Source organism: Stenella coeruleoalba (genome assembly GCF_951394435.1).
Source record: "Stenella coeruleoalba genome assembly, chromosome: 11".
NCBI lineage: Eukaryota > Metazoa > Chordata > Mammalia > Artiodactyla > Delphinidae > Stenella > Stenella coeruleoalba.
This window is the reverse complement of record NC_137157.1, coordinates 41,874,124-41,899,371: the sequence shown is the minus strand read 5'-3', so window position 1 is coordinate 41,899,371 and position 25,248 is coordinate 41,874,124. Positions and strand designations below refer to the sequence as shown.

At 36.0% G+C, this 25,248-nt stretch overlaps 1 protein-coding gene across 5 annotated transcripts in view; it reads right to left on the bottom strand.

Annotated features, from left to right (window-relative positions):
* Window positions 1–25,248, bottom strand: part of OSBPL8 (oxysterol binding protein like 8) — a 193,730-nt gene that overhangs the window by 67,184 nt on the left and 101,298 nt on the right. Inside the window, exon 1 of one of the 5 annotated variants that reach the window (XM_079937601.1) lies at window positions 2,342–4,094. The exons of the other annotated variants lie outside the window; for them this stretch is intronic. Within the exon in view, the coding sequence (XP_079793727.1) occupies window positions 2,342–2,486 (145 nt within the window). The 5' untranslated portion in view covers window positions 2,487–4,094. Of the gene's footprint in view, window positions 1–2,341; window positions 4,095–25,248 lie in introns of those variants that run through there. 5 annotated transcript variants of the gene reach the window in all.

Genomic DNA, 25,248 nt, shown 5'->3' with positions numbered 1-25,248 from the left:
CGAGAAGTCAAAACATATTAAACAGATCTATCTATGTACTAAAGCTTACACAGAGTGTCTATAAACATCTTTGTTCAAAGTTTATTTATTCTAATTTCTAGGTACATGGACAAAGGGTACCGTTTCTATTTTATAACTCATCATAAAGAAAAAGGCCATACCAATATTATTCCTTAAGGTAGAAGTAACAAACAAAAAGGGGGGGTAGATTTTCCTAAGGAAAACTAAAATGATAAAAGGGTTGTGGTCAAAGTGGTAAAACAAAGTTATCTTTAAATATCACTAATGTAGAACCTCTCTTTCTCTAATGATGTCAGATAAATCAATAAAATGTCCCAGAAAAAATTATATTTTTTACTTTTAACTTAAAAGAAATACATAAAAAGCCACTTCTTTGAAGTACCTAATTCTACTTCTTAGCTGATAAAATAAAACATATTTTAAAAAGCTTTTTATCATGGCTGGTTGTAATGAAACTGCTGGTTGTATTAAGAGGAATATGGAAGCATCCCTATGAATATGATTTTCTCTATTTCAAGAATTAGAAAACAAAGCCAACCATTTACTTTTCCATTCAAACAAATCTATCTAGAATGACCTTCAATATTTTCTTTGAGAATAGAAACTGACAATTCTGTCTTCAATTACCTAGTGAAGTAAAAACCAAATTTCTAAACAGGGAAGTTTTCTATTGTTTAGTAATGTAACCTGATTATTCTTTATATTAAGCAGACTCATGGCATGAAGGTCAGCAAACATGTGCTAGCAAGCTTGCTGGCTTAAAAAAAGAAAATCAAGAAGACAAAGACAAATACAGAAATGGAACTAAGTCACACTGTAAAAGCAAATAAGTACAGTATTTAACAACATTAAAAACATTTCTGTGTGTTGCATTTTCAGAGCCACTAGTGAACATAGACAAATAGTAAAATTTACACCATTTTGAGAACATTAAGAAAGAAGCATGATAGTAATCATGCTACACTAAGAAGACTAAATTACGGACTATGAATGTTGTTTAAAGCTTATGCTACTTAGGCAACAGTTCAGGACTATGGTTTCCAATTCTTTTCGGAAACCCTGTTAGAAAAGAAAATGAAATCAGTGAATTTACAATAATTTACTTAATTGCCCAAGTAACACTTTCTACAAGTTGTTTCATCATCTCAAAAGAATGCATATACTGCCTAGCGGCATGAATATTCACAAAAGCTAAGAATAAAGGTTAGTGTGAAAAATGAAAATATAATTCGAATTTCACAAAATGTGTGTCAGAAAAATATATAAACAATTAGGGCGCAGTGGTTGCGAGTCCGCCTGCCAATGCAGGAGACGCGGGTTCATGCCCAGGTCCGGAAAGATCCCACGTGCTGCGGAGCGGCTGGGCTCATGAGCCATGGCCGCTGGGCCTGCGCGTCCAGAGCCTGTGCTCCGCAACGGCACAGGCCACAGCAGTGAGAGGCTCGCGTACCGCAAAACAACAACAAAAAAACAATTAAAAGAAGCACCAGTTTCAGTCAATACTTCTTTACCATGAGTATTAAAAGAATATTTTTATTTTAAAAGAAAAATACAACCTTAAAAGAGTAGATATGATTATGTAGCAGCTTAATATTTTGAAAACAAAACAGACTATTTATATTTTAAAATCTATAACCAAATATTTGCTACAATAAATCTTTTTCAAGCAATAAAAGATCAGCTTACATCTACATCTCATTGACCAAGTGTTTAATGTCTGAATCATAGCTGTCAATGCCTATTTTCATTTAATAAATACTATCAGAAAAATAACATTTTTTAAGCAAAAACTTATGATACCCAAACACATCTAACAACACAAAGTAAGGCATTTCCAAAATTATATTTAGGTAGAAAACTTCACGTTAGTCAGAACTTAAGCTATTAAAGTTTAAACTAAACATCAATTTTCACATAGTTACTATTTTGCTTGAAATAGTCTAACAAGTATCAATATTAAATATGTGGGTTTCATTTGCAATTGGTTTATCTATAGAATTTTATCTGAAGTCTAGAAAGGGCTTTATTTTTATCAAAGGGTTATAATATTTATTTCAATAATTAAAGCAAAAATTTATGCTATCAGCACTCAAGATTCATACTTCACTGAATCATTAGTTTTCAAGTTCAAGCTTAAAGAGACTGTAAAAGAAAATATGGAAAAGCCAAGCCATATAGCAGCAGTTACTAAAATCTAACCTTTCACTATAGAATTGTTTTGTTTAAACAAAAGCAGTTTTAAGATGTTAAAACATCTAGTTTATTTTAATAAAAAATCTATAAGAAATTAAGAAAAGAATGCAAGATTAAACAAACAAACCTGGCAACGAAGGAGAAAGTTCATTGTATCCTCCAAATGAAGCATTCCGGACCAGCTTTCGGCCATCAATTCGTGGAGGAAATAAAACAGGCGAAACCACAGTACAGGAAGAAAATCTACGTTGCTGTGAGCTCTCTTCCTTCATGGCTTAGAAAGTCTATTTAATGTATATGCTCACCCAGAAGCCTACTTAGACGAATATGGCAATGACAGGCTTTTCTCTCACATCCAAATATAGCAAAACCCACCAGCACAAACAAAGGACACACACATTTAACAGCAAAGGAGAAGGACCAGAGACTGTCAAATCAGCAATAAACAGATAGAGAAAGAGACTGACAGAAAAGGCACTAAGTCATGCTGCTGGGGTTTTTTTGAAAAATGAACTGATAAACAAGAAAGGCTATTCCACCGTTTCACCTTTTTATCAAACCAGTAATGCCCTGGGTTGAGTTGCTGCTTTAGGAAAACAAAGCAAGATCAATACTTAGAGATTCAGGCTGAAGTAATAAGATCAGTTTCTCTTTTCCCAAAAAACGCAATCCTCTTCTCATATCCATTACATTTTTATAGTATCGGCCACACTTCCCACCTCTTACAATTCTTTCCTTTCCAGTTTTTGCTTACTTTAAAAATGGATATACACATAACACTGTTTATCCTTCCTGAAGCTTCTAGATTTATATCTAATCTACTGCTTGCTTCAGCCATGATTAAGAATTCATAAGGAAAGATATTCTTTCACGCTCGGTTCTGATGGATTCCAGCGGCTAAAGCAGAGAACAAACATTTAAGTTTTACCTCTAGTAGGGATATATGCATCATTAAGACAGTGTTAATGCAAACCAATCAATAGAAAAGATTAAAAGGACACCATTAATAATGCTGCATGCTCCAATATATGTTTCTTTGAAACAGCTGCTGTAGTTCCTCTTCATTACATTTAAACTTTTCAAAATATATAATCTACCAACAAGTATTTTCCACTTAAAACTCTCTTATTAAAAAAATGTAACTTTATTATCACAGTAACAGATGGAAATATCTTTCTTTTCTAGGTTAAAACTAAGTGACTGGTATGATCCCACATCATTAAATCTAACAGGAAAGACCCATAGCCAAAATGATACACTATGTCGTCTCTTTATTCCTAATCTTTAAAACTCCAGAGAATTCTTTCCTACTTATATTAAAATCCATTTGCCTCACTCTACACCTTAACTAAAATTAAAAACTCTAAGTCAATTACTTTCTCTATTTCCTCTAGACTGCTTTTTCTGATCACAGTTCTTTCAACCTGGAAATACACCTCCTTAGCTAGACAACAACAACTCAATTACAACTGATTTAGTGGTTCATTTTATAGACCTTAGTATAAGATCTGTTTCCTTCCTTACTATGCATACACTTCAAGGCTGGTTCTCCACTCATATACAACAGCATCCCATATAGTCTCAGACTGTTTCTCTTCACAAGAAAGGACACTTAAAAATAAACAAACAATATATACATAACATATTATTTCTTTGACAAAGGTATTTCAAAATCAATTAGTAGTAAAAACAGTTTATGGTTGATACCTACAACTATAACACTGTGTGTTTGTTTTTTGGGTTTTTTTTTTCTCTTTTCTCCATGCCATGAAACATAGACTACCATTTAATACAGGCAAAAGAAAAATAATTATAATTAATTCATCCAATGGTACTTGGCTCTCAAGACATGAAGAATATAACATCAAAAAAGGCATTTATAGTATAATGGTTAAACAGGATTTTAAATTAAAACTGCCTGGGTCCAAATCCTAGCTCTATCCTAGCTGGATGCATTTGAGCAATTGACTTAATTTCTCTGGGTCTCTGTTTCCTCATCTATAAAATGCTAATAATATTCCCTATATTACAGGATTGTTATAAGGATCAAATTGGATAATATACATGTAAAATCAAGAATGGTTCCAGGTTAAAAAAGATACTGACCTAATGTATTCCCTCCTAAAACTTGACAAAAATGACAGGAAACGAGTATTTTTTAAAAAATATAAGCAGGTATGGGTATGTATCCCACAAGCATGTATCCAGGAGAAGATACATCAACAACATAAGTTTGACAGTGGAGAGAATGAAAGGAACTTGTAGTCACTGTCCTGCAGATTCAGGAAAGCTTAACCACAAACCAGCAGTGGTAAAAACTGAGAACTAATCCTACTCATGGCGAAGAATCCTTGTGCATATAATTTACAGCACCAAGATCAGGAATCAGACAAGTTACTGACATCAATAATACTGAAATCAAGACAAAAATACAGGCAAGGCCTTCAAAATTAGAAGGAAATGACTTCTAATTTAGTATTCCATACCCAGTCAAATTATCAATTACATATTAGGATAAAATATATTTTTAGATATGCAAGGCCTTAAAAATTTACTTTCCATGAATGTTTTTAAAGAATTTACTAGAGTAGCCATTCTCACCTGGGGTTCTACAATAGAAATAGGCCTAATGCACTAAAACATCCACTCTTCAGAATGAATTAACTTTTTTCTCCCATGCATCTATAATGGCTCTAATCATGTACCATATACTTGGGAGAATTGAGAAAATATTCACCTATATTATTTTCCACAGGCCTTCCTTACTTCCCTCTAAGGAACTTCCTTGAGAAAGGCTATACAAAAATATATGCTCTAGGGCTTCCCTGGTGGCGTAGTGGTTAAGAATCCGCCTGCCAATGCAGGATACACGGGTTCGAGCCCTGGTCCAGGAAGATCCCACATGCTGCAGAACAACTAAGCCCATGCGCCACAACTACTGAGCCTGTGCTCTAGGGCCCAAGAGCCACAACTGCTGAAGCCCATGCTCCTAGAGCCCGTGCTCCACAGCAAGAGAAGCCACCGCAATGAGAAGCCCGCGCACTGCAATGAAGAGTAGTCCCTGCTTGCCGCAACTAGAGAAAGCCCGCGCAGCAATAAAGACCCAACGCAGCCAAAAATAAAGTAAATAAATTTGTGCTCCGGTCTGGGAAGATCCCACATGCCACGGAGAGGCTGGGCCTGTGAGCCATGGCCGCTGAGCCTGCGCGTCCGGAGCCTGTGCTCCACCAACGGGAGAGGCCACAACAGTGAGAGGCCCGCATACTGCAAAAAAAAAAAAAAAAAATATATATATATATATATATATATATATATATATATTCTACCAAAAAGTGATGGCAAATTAAGAATGCATGGAATACAGGAAACAGGATACTGAACTTAAAAAACTGTCATCACCAAACATCTCCTACTACCTCTTTTTGACCCAAAAGCCAAATTCTGTGGGTGAGCTTTGCCCAAATTCTTTTCTGACCTTGGCTTGTCTTGACAGTATGCTGATGAACCTTTTTCTCTTTCTCCCAGCCCCTGATGTCTGGATAAACTGAGGATACTCCAAATATGTTGAACTGTTTTTTCTTAAAGACTTTATTTTTAGAGCAGTTTTAGATTCACAGCAACATTAAGAGGAAGGTACAGATATTTCCCATATACCCCCTGCCTCCACACATGCATGGCCTCTGCCATTATAAATTTCCCACACCAGAGTAGAACATTTGTTACAACTGATGAATCTGTATTAACACATCATCATCACCCGAAGTCCACAGCGTACTTTAGGACAGAATACCCAACCTTTCTGGCACCAGGGACCGGTTTTGCAGAAGACAATTTTTCCACAGACCGGGGCGGGGGGCGGGGGGATGGCTCAGGCGGTAACGCGAGCAAGGGGGAGCGGCAGATGTGGCTTCGCTCGCTCGCCTGCCGCTCACCTCCTGCTCTGCAGCCCTGTTCCTAACAGGTTCCTAACAGTGATTTTCACTGCCCTAAAAATCTTCTGTGCTTCAACTATTCATTCCTCCCTCCTCTCTAACTCCTGGAAACCACTAATCTTTACTGTGTCCATAATTCTGCCTCCACCATAATGTCAGGTAACTGGTATCATACAGTCTGAAGCCTTTTCAGGTCGGCTTCCTTCACTTAGCAATATGCATTTCAGGTTCCTCTATGGCTTGATATCTCATTTCTTTATTTTTTTTGTTAATTTATTTATTAATTTTTGGCTGTGTCAGGTCTTAGTTGCGCACGCAGGATCTTTCGTTGTAGCATGTGGGCTCTTCGCTGCGGTGCGTGCAGGCTTCTCTCTAGTTGTGGCATGCGGGCTCCAGAGCGCGCGGGCTCAGCAGTCGTGGCACATGGGCTCTCCAGTTGTGGTGCGCAGGCTCAGTAGTTGCATTGCGAGAGCCCAGTTGCCCCGCAGCATATGGGATCTTAGTACCCCCACCAGGGATCAAACCCACGTTCCCTGCATTGGAAGGTGGATTCTTAACCACTGGACCACCAGGGAAGTCCCAATATCTCATTTCTTTTTAGCTCTAAACAATATTCCACTGTCTGGATGCATCACAGTTTATTTATCCTTTCACCTACAGAAGGACAAAACTTGGTTGCTTCCAAGTTTTGGCAATTATAAAATAAAGTTGTTATAAACATCTTTGTGTAGGTTTTGTGAGGACATAAATTCTCAACCCCTTTGGATAAATATCAAGCAGTGTGACTGCTTGACCATATGGTAAGAATATGATTTAGTTTTGTAAGAAACCTCCAAACTGTCCTCTGAAATGATTGTACCGTTGTGCAGTTCCACCAACAATGAACGAGCGTTCCTGCTGTTCCACATCCTTGCCAGCATTTCACGATGTCAATGTTCCAGATTTTGGCCATCCTAATAGGCGTGCAGTGGTTATATCTTGTTGTTTTAATTTGTACTTCCCTGATGACATATGACATGGAACATCTTTTCATATGCTTACTTGCTATCTGTATATCTTCTCTGGTGAGGTGTCTGTTAAGGTCTTTGGCCCATTTTTTAATCGAGTTGTTTTCTTATTGTTAGAACTCTTTGTATATCATTGGATAAGTCCTTTCTAGGTGTGCCTTTTGCAAATATTTTCTCCCAGTCTTTGGCTTGTGAGCTCATTCTCTTGTCACTTTCTTTCACAAAGCAAAAGTTTTAAATTTAAATGTTCTATTTTCTACCTATTCTTGGTAGGACATGGTGAACTAAAAGGCAGAAAATACCTTTCATGACCATATTACTGTAAGGTATCTAGTACCTGAACTGCAAGCTATGATGAACCCTATGTATCCCAGGGCTCACTTGCCCAGTGCTTTCCAAAGAAGAGATTCCTGTTAAACTCTCAAAGAAATCAAAGCCAAACTATAACCCAGAGACTCTATTCAGCTTATCTTTTCCTGGGAATCGTTATGACTGACAAGGGCCTAATTTCCAAAACATACAAACAGCTCATAGAACTCAATAACAACAACAACAAAAACCCAATAATAAAATAGGTAGAAGAGCAAAGAAGACATACAAATGGCCAATAGGCACATGAAAAGATGCTCAACATTGCTAATTACTAAAGAAATGCAAATCAAAACTACAATGAGGTATCACCTCACACTGGCCAGAATGGCCATCATTAAAAAGTCTACAAATAACAAATGCTGGAGAGGGTGTGGAGAAAAGAGAACCCTCCTACACTGTTGCTGAGAATGTAAATTGGTGCAGACACTATGGAAAACAGTATGGAGGTTCCTTAAAAAACTAAAAAGAGAATTGCCATATGATCCAGCAATCCCACTTGTAGGCATATATCCAGAGAAAACGCTAATTTGAAAAGATACACACACTCCTATGTTCATAGCAGCACAATTTACAATAGCCAAGACATGGAAGCAAGCTAAATGTCCATCGACAGATGAATGGATAAAGAAGATGTGGTGTATATACACAATGGAACACTACTTAGCCATAAAAAAGAATGAAATAATGCCATTTGCAGCAACATGGATGGACCTAGAGATTATCATACTAAGTAAGTCAGACAAAGAAAGACAAAAATCATATGATATCACTTATAAGAATATGACACAAATGAACTTATTTACAAAAACAGAAATAGACTCACAGACATAGAAAACAAACTTATGGTTACCAAATGGGAAAGGGGGTGGGGAAGGGATAAATTAGGAGTTTGGGATTAGCAGATACAAACCTATATATATATGTATAGCTGAATCACTTTGCTGCACTATACCAAAACTAACACAGCATTGCAAATCAACTATACTTCAATAAAAAATCTTTAGGACTTCCCTGGTGGCACAGTGGTTAAGAATCCGCCTGCCAATGCAGGGGACATGGGTTCGATCCCTAGTCTGGGAAGATCCCACATGCCACAGAGCAATTAAGCCCGTGAGCAACAATTACTGAGCCCACGCACTGCAACTATTGAAGCCCACACGCCAAAACTACTGAGGCTGCATGCTGCAACTACTGAAGCCCGCGTACCCAGAGCCTGTGCTCCTCAACAAGAGAAGCCACCACAATGAGAAGCCCGTGCACCGCAGCAAAGAGTAGCCCCCGCTCGCCACAACTAGAGAGAAAGCCATGCAGCAACGAAGGACCCAAACGCAGCCCAAAAAAAAAAAAAAAAAAAAAAAATTAAATAAAAAAAATTTTTTTTAAAGACCTGCAGCATAATCACATTTACTGTGCCTCGCTGGCTAGATTCAACTACTGTAAAACTTATAGCAAAGCTGAACATTCTTCAAACATATCTGGGTTAACATTTGAATTTATCATCTCTCTCATTTTACACTACATTATCTATGTATGAAAACAAGAAAAATTACAAAACAAGAATGTTGTAAGATCATCATAATAGTTTTGAAAGTCATGTGAAACACTTATATTAGAAATAGATTTTGACCTATGGATAAACTTACTTATTTTGAACATGCTTCTCAAAATTCAAGTTACCACTCATTGGTAAGTTGAAAATCAATTTAGTGACTCACAAATAGCATTTAAAAAAATGAAACAGAATAAGCCAAGATAGGAAATATTAGAGTGCATCATACTCTGATATTAAAAGGCGAGTTGTTTCATCAATCATTTAAGACTTTTTATATAACTACACACACACACATTATGTTTTGGGTAGTGACATAAAATGTATTTCTTACATGGATCACTGTCAAAATAGGAAAACACTGACATAAATGATATTATTCCTTTTGAAATTCCCTAACACTAAAAAGAACTAATATCTCCTTGCCACTAGAGACCAACTACATATATTATCTTTGGTCTAGGGACTCTTTCCATATTAAAATGGCAGACATTTGAGCAGAGGAAAAAAACCACAAAAGGCCATAATAAGAAGATCTTTAGATGTTCCTGCTATATGCCCAAAGAAAATGCCCAGCTTCAACTACTTTCTATAGAGCCAAAAGATTAGGACTGGAGAAGGCATCTCACTGTAATAACAGAACTCCAATGAGTTCCCTGGACAAATTCCAGACCATCTTTATTTTAAAAACAGATGAAGCAAACATAGCTGATATTCTGGAATCATCTAATTTGGTAGTTGGAAAATCCATCTAAACTCTATAAAGTTCCATATGCACACTCATGATAAAATATATTGATTTAAATTATGATGAAAGTATTGTTAAGAGCTATATACTTTATCTTGAATCCCAAGATAATAAACTTAGGCTTTAAGAGATTTTAAAATCCTTAAAGCAGCAAGAAGAGTTGGAAAAAGATCAAAATACTGAAAACAAAAATCAACCAATAAGAATTTAAGAAAGTATTATGTCCAAACATGAAGAGAACCACTGCCCTAAAAAATGAACTAAATATCTGAAGGTGGTACTATACAAATTCAGCAGTAAGTTTCCTTATAGAGCATGAAATTTAAAAAATAATATAGCTATTTACTATTATTTAAGCAGCACAGGGTTAGCAAAAAAGTCTATTAATAACCTTTCAAAGAACATATAAATTAAGATGGTTGATAATGACCTTTGCTTTAAAATATAAAACACAACAATAAAGTTCTCAGTCAATTTCCATCCTCCAATATGACAATTAATTTCTTAGCTGTAATTAGTAAAATTTCATTGATGATTATATGGCTTGAAAATTATACAAAGCAATCTTATTATCCCACATTACCTCAGAAAATAACTGTAGCTTCTCAGCGTTAAATACGTTCTCAACTTAACAGCACATGTAAATGCACATACAAAATTAAAAGGATGGCTTAGTATAATTTTAGACTGGATAGCATTCTTGTCTATATATCGATATTCACAGCAATAAGTGTAAGACAGTACTTTCCTTTGGATGAAAAGTTCTTTGTAATTATATTTGTATATTAGATATTCATTCATTCAATAAAAATTTAATAAGCACCTACTTTGTGTTAGGAATTATGTTAAGCACAAGAGAGTTATGAACATAACAGTCCCTAATTTCTGCTCTTACTGAGCTTTCAACATATGTGAGTACATGTTCATTAAAAGTTGATTGAAACTCGGAGAGTCTATTTCCACAAAGTAAATGTTAAATGAAGTGCTTAGGTTTCTTTCTAAGACTGTTCACAAGAATGTAACTGAAAATGTACTAAGAGTACCTATGAATGTACCCATCATAATACTACCTAATAATTATATAGTGATAAGCTTTCAAAAGTGTTTTCACATATGTTCTCAATAGATTCAAAGAACAACAATATGACATACAAAAGGAGTAGTATCCTGGTTTTGCAGGTAATCAAGCTCTGAGGCACATAGGCTCAAAGTCACACAGTAAACAAGCAATAGAGTCAAGATTAGAATCCAGCCGTGAGAGTAGTGTTTACTTTCCCCCCTGTCTCCTCTTTCTGCTTTCCCTAAGCCTGCCAACACAGATGCCAGCATCAAACCATTTTGTGGTAAGGCGAGACTCAAAGATGGGGGATAAAAAACATGATCCCAGGCTACAATAGGGTCTGCAGTGGGAAGGGGTAAAATGAGAAAAATCTTAATGATAGTGAAGAAGAAAGGGGAGCCTATAGGACAGAGACCACTCAACTAGATCATCTTTCACACGTAGGGACAGTTTGTAAATCAGGGACTTAATTAAAAACTTTTAAAAAATCTGTTTCAAAAATTCTTCCACTAGAAAGCTGTGCAAGTATCATGTTAGAAAAAAGCTACTACACTCTTTCCTTCCATACAACTGAGTTCTCAAAACATAACAGATAAAGAAAATCCCACTCCCCACTGTACCCATTTAAATATGTTAGTATTCCACAAGTAACTAGTCTTCCAGCTCTTCTCTCCAAGCATGGGAACCAAGTTCTAAGACAATATTGCTTGTTTTAGGACGGCAAGAATGGATACTGATCTCTCCATTCCCTCTCTTAGCTGATGTTCAAATATTGGTGCTAATGCTCACATCTTTTTACTTACCCATCAGAGACTGAATCCAACTCTATGCAAGCTTTGGAGTTGGATATAAATTAAATAGGCTGGCACACTCCAGAAATTTCCTAATGATGAGCCTAACAAGGTCCTGAAGAAGCTATTTTGATTCCACAGTTGTAACCACATATCTAACTAACTTCATGGTCCATTACTCTACCCAAAATACAAGGATTTCCTTATCTTTTTACCCTATACCCACAATCTCCTCACATAGGCAAATGACATAAACCTATGATGGTTCACAGAGTTTGAATTTGGGGACCAGTAAAATTTCCCCCCAAAACGGTAGCACTGCTATCAGGGTTCTCATCTTGATAAGACATAATATTTTTTTAAACCTATAATTCACAGTCTTCATCAATTCACAAAGGGATATTAAATATCATACAGCAGGAAGACTATAATCTCATAATAAAGACAGTCCTTTACACTGAAGGAATTCCACTTAGTGAAAAATCGTAATAGTGTATTTATTTTTCTCATCTACTTACAGAACTAGGAAAGAACCACCAGCACTAGCCCACAGACTATACCATTAAAAAAAGAGAGATGCATTTATTCTAAGGACGTATACACAAGAGTGAATATAACATGTGTACATTTTAAACATTATTAATAAAAATGAAAACATAGGTAATGACCACTAACTTAAGAAAGAGAGCATTTCAAGTGTCTTTGATGGCTCCCATGTATGCTTGATTGTACACACCTCCCTTCTAATCAGAGTTAACCATTATCCCAAATTCTATTTTACTCCTTCTATTGTTCTATCATGTACCTATCACTACACAATGCATTGATTCTCTTTTTTGGCTGTGTGGCGCGGCTTGCAGGATATTACTTCCCCAACCAGGGATCGAACGCATGCTCCCTGCACTGAAGTGTGCAGTCTTAACCACTGGACTGCTAGGGAAGTCCCTTGATTCATTTTTTTTCTTTTTCTTTCTTTCTCTCTCTCTCTCTTTTTTTTTTTTTTTTTTTGCCACACCATGCGGCATGCAGAACCTTAGTTCCCCAACCAGAACCTGTGCCCCCTACAGTGGGACCACTTAACTGCCAGGGAGGTCCCATGCATTCATTCATTTTACTTATTTTTAAACTGTACATAAATGTCATCATACTGCATGAACTTTGTTTTGTATACGCTTCCACACTGATGCCTGTAGCTTTAAATCACTCATTTCATTGTTGCATAGTATTCTACTGTATGAATATAACTATGATATTTATTCATTCCACTGATGATAGACATTTGGGTTTTCCCCATTTCTTTTTTTTTTTCTATTACAGACAATTTGCTGGTACACATTTGTGAGAGTTTCACTAGGTCTAGGATACACTAAGGAATATGCTCATCTTCCACTTTACTATGTAATATGCCAAACTATTTTCCAAAATCACCAACATAAGCATTCACTACTAGTAAATGAGAGTTCCTGTTGTTTCACGTCCCCACTGACACTTGCACTTGTTGGACTTTAAATCTCGTGGGTATAAAATGGAAATCCACTGTAGTATTAATTCACTTTTGCCAATTTCCTAATGTTAAACATCCTTTCACACTTACTGGCCTTTTGTGTTGTCTCTTCTGTAAATAGTTATTCATGTCTTTTGTATATTTTTCTAGTGGGTTTTGGTCTTTTGGGTTGATACATAGGAGTATTTTATTTTTCCTAGATATTAATTCATTGTCAGTTATATGCATAGCAATTTGTTTCTTCACTATTTTTGTGGTATCTTTAGATAAACAGATATTCTTAACCTCAACAAGGTAGAATGGGTCAATCTTCAGTTTGAGAGGGGTGTGTGTGTGTGTGTGTGTGTGTGTGTGTGTGTGCGCGTGCGTCTTGTTAAATCCTTCTTTACCTTAAGGATATAAAAATATTTTTCTATGTTTTGTAAAGTTTAATAGCTTTATCTTTCACATTTAATCTGGGGTTGATTTTGTATTTAGTAGAAGAGATCTATTTTCATTTTTTCTCATACAGATAACTAATTTCCCCCAAACAGTTTATTGAGTAATATGTCATAAACTGAGTTTCTATATATGCTTGAGTCTGTTTCTAAGTCTCTGTTGTGTTTCATTCATCTCATTGTCTCTATCAGCATGAATACCACCTATCTTATTTGCTAGAGCATTGTTAAGTACTAAGTAAGCCCTGATCCTTGTCTGGCTCTGCTTCTTCAGGAATGTCTTGACTCTTCTTTGCCCTTTGCTCTCCCAAAGAGTTACAGACCACCTTATCAAGTACCATGAAAAAAATCCTGTTGAGATATGAATTCAAAACACATCGAACACACAAAATCAATCTGAGAAGTGATATGCTAATAACACTGAATTTTCCTATCAGAAACATGGTATGTCTCTCCATTTATTGAGAATACATACTCTTAGTATTATACTTTTCTACTTAAAGGTATTTCACATCTCTTGTTAGATTTATTGCTATGTACCTTATTTTCTGTTATTTTAAGTGGTTATTTTTTAAATTGGCTCCCTTCTCTCAATAACTCTTACTAACTCCCTTACTTTACCGACAGGTCAGTCACACTCTAAAAATAAATTTTTAAAACACCATGTCCAGCATTCTGATGTTCTTACTAAGAAGGTTTTCTCTGAACATTTAGTTTGCCATGTTACTGGAAGTGAAAGTTCAGCTACATGTTTCTTATGTTTCCCTACTTCTTGTCCCTAAACTTCGCAATCACAAATTAAACTCTTGAAGGCAGAAGCTAGGAATATCATTTTTTGTTTGTTCTTGCTCTCTAGTACAGAAGTAGGTACCAAGCAGGCTAAATAAAGGCTGGCTTGATAGAGGAGACCCTTGGAAAATCCTGTACTCCCCAGGTGGTATTTGTCCTTCTGTTACAAACATCCTTCCTCCACCTGGAAAAAGATGAGTTTGCTAAACTTCCAGTGTTTCATCCTTAAATAAAATTTAATATATGTTCAAAGTTACCGCAAAGAAATGGAAACAGAAAAGTTTCTATGAAACTACTGTTTATCTTCTCTCAGAAATTATGCAAATATTACTTGGTAAATTAAACTGATATTATCTTGCTATATACTCATTAAAAATACAGAAAGCTTGCCTCCACATGCCTCAAATAAGGAAAAGGAAAATTGTAGCAGCTAACTCTACAAATGAAACTCTTTTACCATTCTGGCTAAGAGGGAGATGTCAACCTCTCTGACTATGAAAACAATTGGGGGGTGGAAATCCCACCAGAAAAGAGCTGAGAAACTAGTGCAGGTATTTTGTGACAATCCTTCACTGTTATCTTAATAAATAAATAAATTGGGGGGGGAAGGAGTATATGAATGTATATGTTTACAGGGAGAAAAGCATCCTTTAGCGTTCTTAATGTTCATCTTACTGCTTTGTTAAAGAAGCAATTAGTAAGGACTGGCAAGCATAAGACAGACTCTCTCATCTTTGTAAAGATGCTTAAAACAAAGCTGAATTATTCATTCTCACTTTTCAATAAATGATTTCAAAGTATTTCAGTTTCCCATGTAGGAACAGCCGAAGAATACAGATATTGCAACATTTCACAAGAGAGATTTAGAAAAATATTTTATTCTTATTTCCTTAACTTGCCAAATATTATATTCTCTTTCATTACTTAATAGGTACTTTCATAGCTCTATGAAGCAACTCCCCAAACACAAGGAATTTCAAAACAGAAAACAACCGTGTCTTACGAAATAACTTCAGAAATCTAACTTATTGAGGGCTCAGAAACTTAGAAGAAAATCAACATAATCTCTAATTTATACTATTTCTAAAGAAAACAATCTACCATAGCACAACATCTAGGGGAAAAAAGAGAGTGGGGGTGGGGAATAAATTCAAGTTTTCTTTTAGGTAAAACAATTTTCATGAAATATAACACATGTATTCAAGAACATACTTGTTAATGTGTGTATGATCTCATATATGTTCAGAATTGACCCTAGAAATGTCTTGCCAAGGAAGGAGGAATTGCTTCGTTTCAGGGAGGAAACTGACTTCTAGGTCTCCTTTGGTCTGTGAGCCACTCTACTGAAGGTACTCAGAATTAGTCACCTGAGATTTTATTAACAATGTCTAAAATTGTCACCCTGGGAAATCTGGTATGATATCTTCACAATAGTACACTCCCTGTTAAAGAAAATCCCCCTTTAAAGTTTTCTGTTAAATTAGAAGTATTTGATATAGACCCATCACTCCATGTTTAATGCTGCCAGAGCATTCAAGGTGAAGGGACTTCACAGGTTTAAGAGAATTTACTAAAGGATAAGAGAAACACAATACTAAGTGTAGACATTTTAATTCAAGCCTAGATAAGCCAAACACGGCCTAAATTAACTTTGATAAAACTGATTGAGCAGGTAAAACCTTTAGTTTTCAAAGTTTTTAAATTTTAAACACAAAAGTTAGTTTGAAATGGATTCATATAAGTTTTGGCACAGCAACATTTTACATTCTCTCACAAAGCACTACAATTGAAAGATGGTTTTTAAAAAATAAAACTGTGAAAATAGCTTTTTATGACCAGAGAAAGAAAGGGTAGCTACAAGATAAAATTTAGTAACTCATCAAGCTTTGATAATAATCTCAAACGTGATCTAGAGGGAATAGAGCATCTGTCTGTGAGATGAGCTATAATTTAGTCTCTAGGCTGCCTTAGCATTGTCCTTATTCAAAAGTACAGGGAAAAGGGAGACAACAAGCCTAATTAATCTACAAGTCTTTCTTTCTTGATAAAAAACTGAAATACATTACATTCAAACAAGTCAGCCTAAAACAAATTCTACTTAAGAGATTGTAATCATACTTAAGTTAAAACTACTTTGAACTGGTACTTAGTCTTCAAACAGGGAAAAAAATCTGGCAAATACACAATTTTTGGAATAATCCAAATAATTCATCATCATAATCTAAACAGATAACAAATGAAAGATTATATTGATGTGTGTGGTGGGCTTTAGTGAGGAGAGCCAGAGTCTCCTTAGTTCCTCCAAAAAAAAAAGAAAAAAAATCCTAAAATGATGGAAGGAAACCACAGTGCAAAAAAATAAACTTAAGTTGTTTTTAAGGGAAAGTGACCCACATTAAATTGGTATGAATCAATATGTATAAAGGAGACTCAGCCAGAAAACAGGAACAGTGAGAATCTTTGCCATTCTAAAGCACTCGCAAAACATAAATTTCTATCACCATACCATGTATAAAACAGAAAAAGAAAATAGCTGATCTGTAATTCACTCCAGTATAGTTGAATAGTTAAAGACTAGGGGCTTTGACAGTCCCGAATTTGAAACCTGCCTCTGACACATACTAGTTTTGTGAATTTGAACAAATTTCTTAACATCCCTAATCCTCAACTGCCTCGCATGTAAAGCAGACATAGTAACTGTGCCTATATCTTGTGGGGTTGTTCCAAAAGTGAAATATAATTCGAAATATAAACCTTTTAGTATAATGGCCAAACTCAGTAAGTGCTCAATAAATGGTAGCTATTAGTATGAGTCCAGCAAATATCAGCAAAACGAATGTCATATTGAATGAATGAATGAGTGAATGAATCAATCAATCAATCTGTCTGTCTGCCTGGTCATCCACTCTCTCTCGTTAGCAAACACAGGAACAATATGACACGTGAGGTTCGTGTTAGAGAAGGGGCTTCCAGCACATGAAGATCACCTCCAAAATTGCATTTATTCATTAAAAAATGAGCCCATAAGCTTCACAGTGGCAGGAACCAGCACATAACAGGTACTCAATAACGATATTTATTCACATATTCACTTATTAAACATAAAAGTACCTACTATGTTGCAGGTACTATGCGAGGCATGGGGGAATATATACTTATTTTTTTATATATATATATATATATATATATATATATATATATATATATATATGACAAACATTTATTTACGCTCAACAACTCTCTTCCTTTTACACTAACCTGCAATTATTTTATCAGTTCAGTATTTGTCTATAAGAGAGCCCTTGCCCCTACAGCCACTTAACACAATGCTTCCAAGCCGTCTACTGATCCTGGCATTTCCTCCTACAGATCCTACCCTGCCACCAAAGCAGTCCACCAAGCTCATCCACCAAACTCCACTCCCTTGCCAGCATCCCACACTCACTCTGCCACCATTCTTTGGTTGCGTACACCAAGCAAGGCCTAACGTTACAGAAGAAAATCCCATACTAGGTCCGACTGATACCAACCTAAACGCTACTTGGCAATCCCACTATCATGGTTGCTCCACTTTCTAGCTGTATTCCTAGTCCAGTGGATCCCTTAATCTTCACAATGGATCCCATCTCTGATGCCTTCTCTGAGAACCTGCCCTATTAATTCTCCTTTCTACTATAGTATTTCTCTCTACTGACTTTCTCCTGTCAATGTCTGAACATGCTCAAATATCTCAACTTAAAACAAATCTCCTTTTTGTCCCATGTTCTTTTTCTATCTACCCTACATATTCCTCCCCTTCAAAGGCACAATTCCTAAGAGTTTGCTATCTTAACTGTCCCCAATTTCTTATCTTTCTTATTCCTCATCCTATTGCCATCTAGCTTCATCACTGTTTCCAAAACTGATTTCACAAAAGTTATCAAAGATATCTTGTCAATGGATAATTTTTCAGTTGTCTTAATTGGCTTTACTTTTGAGTTATATATAAAACTGTAGGTCACTCCCCTTCCTTCATAAAACCCTGTTTCATTCTCCTGGGATATAACATTCCTTTACAAATCTTCTTTGCCAATTCCTTCTCCAACAGATCCTCAAATGCTGACACTTCTTAGGACTGTATTCCAACTCCTTTCTTTTCTCAAACTACAATTCTTTCCAAACTTTTCACAGCTCGCAACGAGAAATATATTTTACATCAAGTGTGTGTGTGTACACATGTGAGTATCAGATAACAATTTCACAGATCAGATTAAGTAAGCTCTGATCTTTTGATCCTATTCTATTTCATTAAAAAAAAAAACTGTACTGTCTGAGAATCACTAAACTGATCTACACAATTGTTGTAACTGTCTTCAATTACTCTATTTAAGCTGATGACTTCCAAATCTACATTTCTAGTGCGTAAGTATCTGTTAAATTCTAAACCCATAAAGCCAATTTCCTCCTCAACAGCTCCACATGGATAAAGTCCTTCAAACTCACCATGTCCAAAATTGGAGTTCTCAGCATCTTTCCCCCAAACATGGTCTTCCTCCATAGTTCCCTATCTTGGTAAACTGCTGAACTAATTTCCCAAGCAAAATACCAAGGAGTCATTGCTGAGTCCTCCCTCTCTTTTTCCTCTGTCGCCCCCCAATCCAGTCAATCACTAATCTCTGAGAAATTTTCCTCTATATATTTCTCCACTTTTTTTTAAAACTCACGCAACTGTCACTCTCATCCAGGCTGTATTCACCTCGCCTGGACGGTACAGTCTAGTAATGAGTCCTCTCTCATATACTGTATTCTTCCAAATTTATAAATGCAATTCTAATCATTTTGTGTTGCCTACTCTTACAGTTATCTATTGTACAATAAACCACTCAAAACGTAGTGGTTTAAAACACTAAAATTCTTTGCTCATAGTTCTACAATTTTGGCAAACTGGGGGAGGGGGGCAGATGGGGACTGCTTGTCTCTAATCCACATAGCATCTGCTGGAAATCCCAATATGCTTTCCTCACTCACATGTCTGGTCCTTTAGCTAGGTGACTAGAACAGCTAGGGGTTGGCCAATTTGGGCTTTCATACAGCTGGTAGTATGTGGATGGTGAGACTTTTACATGGAAGCTGACTTCCTCCAATATACAAAAATAGAAGTTACCAGATCTTTTTAATGCCTGGTCTCAAAAGTCCTAGAATGTCACTTCTACTACATTCTATTGGTCATAGCCAATAGACTGGCCAACAGACATGGCCAGCCTAGAACTAAACAGAGGTAGGGGTGGAAGAGGAATAGACTCCATTTCTTGATGGGCAAGTTGTAAGGACACATAGAAAAAGGGCATGTGAGATGAAAGATGTTGTTGCAGTCATCTTTGAAAATGAAATATACCACTGTCCACCTAATTTACATTCCTTCCACATGCCAAATATACTCAATGCCCTTCCCCTAATCAAAATGTCATCCTATTACAGCACTGGCTGTAAGGCCAGGATCTTGTTATCTAAATTAGGTTCAAATGCACATGTATTCCTTGGGTTTAGTTCCGCATATATAGTTCCTTTTTTTTTAATTAAATTTTTTTTTTTTAATTTCTGGCCACGCAGCATGCAGGATCTTAGTTCCCTGACCAGAGATTGAACCCATGCCCACTGCAGTGGAAGGGTGGAGTCTTAACCACTGGATCACCAGGGAAGTCCCCATATGGTTCCTTTGATACAGCTCCTCTTAAATAAAAATCCCATTGCCTCAAAAGATAACTTATCTGCCCCACTGCAGTAAGCCGGGGATAGAATTGCAATAAGACACTTGAGTTCAAAAGCTGTAGGGAATAGGGAGTTACACAGAAGGCACATATCAGTGCCATAGCAATTGTGAAATCTGCTAGGGACACGTCATCAGCAACTTGACTAGAACAACAGTTCTGCTCCCTGAAAACAGTCCTCTGTCACTGTTGACTCTATCCTCTGGGCTCCAAGCTCGGAGCTCCATCCTCAGGTCACTCTTCCTATTTAGTAAGAAATGGTCCACGTTTGCAACAGTGTAGCTTTCTCAGCTTGCTTCCTGCCCATAGAAGACTGGGATTCCCCACACATACAAAGGTTCTTTTTAGTTGAACTTTGTCTATCCTTTTCTGTCTAAGCTGGTGGTGCTTTGATTAGTACCATCCTTGTAAAAACTTTGTGGATTTCCTATGAATTTTATTGGAAATAACTCAATTAAACAGACATCACACCCACTAATCTCTGAGATAGGCCACTCCCTTCTTAGGCTGTCTGTCATGGTACTGTAGGACAGCAGACTTAAGAGCTTTGAAGCTCTTTGGACTAGCTGAGACATTCTTATAAGGTATGCCTTTAAGACTCTTTTCAGTGCTTTTCTCTAGCTGAAAGGCTCTAAGAGGCAATGTCTTAAATCTTTCTGAGGTCTCAACCAAAAAAATCTTACAGAAGAACTCTTGATCTGATCCTTATTTTGAGGTCATTTTTTTGCACCCCGCGATTTGAGAAGAATTAGATAAGCAGAGGGAAGGGAGAGAATGTTCCACAATGGAGAATGAGAATAAATAAAGCACAGTTCTTACGGGGAACAGGGAAGAAAGTCATCTAGCTAGGTTCATGATGGGGGAAAATATAAAATGAAATTGGAAGGGAAGAATAAAGTCAGAAATACTAACAGCTCTAACTACAAGATTATGAAATCTGTAATTTACGCTCTTTATTGTTGGTTTCTGCTTGCTGATCCAAATGTTGCTATATCAGATACACTTGGAGAGCTTCACAAATACACAGACTCACCCTAGAGATTTTGGAAGGTTGGAGAAGAAGCTACATCTAAGCAAAGAAAGCTCCCAGGTGATTCTCTGATACAGCCAGACTTAGGAGCCACTGCTCTAGGCAACAGTCAACCACTGGCTTTCTGAGAATGGGAGTGTCATAAATGCAGAAACTAATGAAGTTTTCAGTTATAAGCTTGAATAATAAAAATCTGTATTCTCATTTATAATTTTCTATTTCGCTTTATTCATATCATTTCCCTAAGAGACCTACTTCATAGGATCCATGTGTTCTCTGACCATATACATCTATAAGAACCCCAGTCCCATCACAGTCTCATCTTAACATGTAACAATGATTTTCTGTTTGGTTGTCTTGTTAAGAAAGATGAGCCTGGTATATTGGAAGGCAAGTTCCTAAGAGGAGTTAGGATACTATGGTACTGAGTAATGTACGTATGGAATAATAAGGACCTGACCTAAGATGATGATAGTTAAGAAGGAAAATGAAGATAAACACCAGAGCTGTGACACTGAAGAAATCACAAAAAGTGTTCTTTGCAACTTTAGGGTAGACAAAGATTTCTTTAACGGGGAGAAAAAGAGCTCGAGTCATAGGGAAAAATTGATAAATTGGATTTCATCAAAATTAAAAACATCTGTTCTTTGAAAGAAATCATTTAGACAATGAAAAGGCATGCCAAGACTGGAAGAAAATACAACGTATACAGCTAGCAAAGGATGATACTGAAATATATTTTAAAATTCTTAAAACTCAATAAGACAAGCCAAATTTTTAAATGAGCAAAAACATCTGAACTGACACTTCAGATATACAAGTGACCAATGAGCATATGAAAAGATGCTCAACATTATTAGTCATCAGGGAAATGCAAATTAAAACCACAATGTGATATCACTCTACACCCACTAGAATGGCTAAACTAAAAGAAATCAAGGTTACAGAGCAACTGAAATGTTCATTCACTGCTGACAAATGTAAAATGGTATAACTACTTTGGAATACAGTTTTGGCCATTTCTTATAAAGTAAAACATACACTCATCATATGACTTCACAACTGTACTCCTAGATACGACTCAAAGAAAGAAAGAAAGAAAAAAAACTCCACATAAAGCATTGTACACATTATGGAGTTATATCAAAAGACACAGGAGCCAGAGTTAAGGTTTGTAAAATTTGAGCCTCAAAAATCTAATGACTAGGGCTTCCCTGGTGGCGCAGTGGTTGAGAGTCCGCCTGCCGATGCAGGGGACACGGGTTCGTGCCCTGGTCCGGGAGGATCCCACATGCAGCGGAGCGGCTGGGCCTGTGAGCCATGGCCTCTGGGCATGCGCGTCCGGAGCCTGTGCTCCGCAACGGGAGAGGCCACACAGTGAGAGGCCCGCGTACCGCAAAAAAAAAAAAAAAAAAAAAAGTGACTAAATTGATCAAAACTTTAAAAATATAAACCTCTGGAGTCATAACTAGGTTCAAATTTTAGCTCTATCACATATTAACTGTGTAAACTACATTAAGGAAATTACCCTTACCAACTGCTCAGTTTCTTCATTTGTGAAACAGGGAGAATGATTTATATACCATAAGGTTCTTATAAGAATTCCAGGAGCTAATAATACATGTAAAAAGCACTTAAGAGACACAGGGAACTTTAAATGTTGGTCATTATTACTATCAATAAGGTTTTGGAATTCTAATTCTTTCCATTCAGAAGCTGAAATACTGATCTAGAGTACTTGAGTCATGGCAGACCTATCAAAGAGGTTTTCTAGATATTTGTTAATCCCCGATAATTTATCTTCACCATAACCAAGAGTTAATGGGTTTATCTTATTTCAAACACACCTCTGACACCTGAAAACTATGATGTGGAATTTCAGTAGGTAAACCAGAGGGAGATATTATACATTTCAAAAACCCAATAGGCTGACTTTAACAGAGAAGTACGTTCAGTATGTAATTCACTCTACAACTATTAATTTACCCATAACTTACCCAGGAACATTTAGGTGTAAATCAAGATATAACTAACACTACGGACGCTGTAAATGCAAAAGTTAGAGGTTGTGCATGGCCATCCATACTAAAAGAATTTCCAACTGAGCCTCTATAAGATGCTGAAGTACAGCAAAAGTCGAAATATCAGCCTTCAACTCAAATAGAATCATTTATTTAAAACAATAATAATAGTAATAATATTGTTGTTGTGGTTATTAATATTATTATTAATCAGCTATCGTGAGTGGTTATCATTTACCAGGCTATGTTCTAAACTTCTTATATGTATTAACGCATTTAAATCCTTATAAAAATCTTATGTGCTGGATAGATACTATTACTATCTTCAATGCATGAGTTCTTTACATTAAAATATTTGTAAGCCCAAAAAATACGTCACCACCGGAAGTAGACTTTATGTCTTCTTTTTAATCTAAAAAACTGGTACTTAGGAGGCAATAACCATGTATCCTGACTTTCCTATAGGAACTTATTTCAGTGTTTATTAGGTACCTTAAGATAATTAAGATCTCTTTCTTACAGAAAAACTTCAAGTGTAAAAAGAATGACAGAATTAGAAAATCACCACTTTTCCACCCTAATGTTGTTTTCCACCCTAATTGATCTTGATCATCAAAGAGTGCTTACACCTTTAGGTGAAAAGTTGATGGGGAACAGAATATTTACTAGGTGCCAACTGTCTTTTACTTTCAGGTTATAAGGGGAGAAAAGATGCAACTTTCAATTGAAGAGGATTAGGCTGCCACCACCTGAACCTACTGATCAATCTCACATCACTAATAGTGGGACAATCATATGTTGAGTGAATTCTCATGCGAGGCAGCATGAAGTGGTACACATCCCCTAGAAAATAATCTTGCCAAAAATGTTCAACCTGAATGTAGTCAAGCCTTTGCATTTAACTTCCAGTTCACAGAAAATACGAAAGACAGGGGGAAACAAATAAAACAATACTGCAAGGAGGCAATCAAATCGAAAAGGTCCAGCACTCTGTAGGGACACTGACCTAGTTTCTTAAAAAAGTCAAAGGCACAAGAGAAAATAAAATAAGAGTAAACAAGGAGGCTCTTTGGGATTAAAGGAGATTTAATTATGTAACAACCAAATGCAATGCATGAACTTTTCTTGGATCCTGGTTTCAAGAAGCTTATTGCAAAAAACTTGGGGACAATTTGGGAAATTTAAATTTGAGCTAGGTGTTAGCTTATATTAAATAATTATCATTAACTTTGTTAGATCTAATAAAGGTTTTATGGTTATATAAGAAAATGTTCTTAATTTTTAGAGATGGATTAAGTATTTGGGGGTACAACATCATGAGGTCTATGATTTACTCCAAATATTCCAGCCCCACTCCCAAATAAATAAAATAAATCCAACAAAAGGTTAATAACTTCTTACATCTACTTGATGGATTTATTAGTGTTCATTGTACTATTCTCTCAAATTCCCTGTTTGCCGGAAAATGTTCGTGACACATGAAAGTACTTTTAATGATTAGTAACTAACCTTTTTGTTGTTTCATTAAATTCCAAGTTAAAGAATTCCTCTAAATATTCTAGTACACAGATATATGAATCAGATGAACCATATTTATTACAGTCAAAATTCTGGTGCACAGAACGAAAAAATCACGTAAGCTGCATCCTTTCAGAATTTTATCTTAATGAAGCTTATGTATACCATTGTGTACCATATATCCATTTTCAAAAAAGCATTTAGTAACAAAAATGTTAACTTTCCAAAATGTATTCAACAACCAAGCAATAAATTTTAGCATAGTAGTAATTGTTTTTATCTTGTTAAAGTTTTTCCAATTCCTGAAATGCTATATAAAAATGTCTCCATCTAACACTTGACTAGAAAAACATTTTCTACTGGAATAAGTTTGAAAGTGATCATGTAACTTACTATTAACCAGTTAATATTCGTTTAAAAAGAAGTAACTAAAGCCTACTTCAATGAATAATTCATAAAGTAACAACACTAAAACCTGACTAACTATACAGACAGTATAACATAATTGTTAAGACTCTAAATTTTTAAA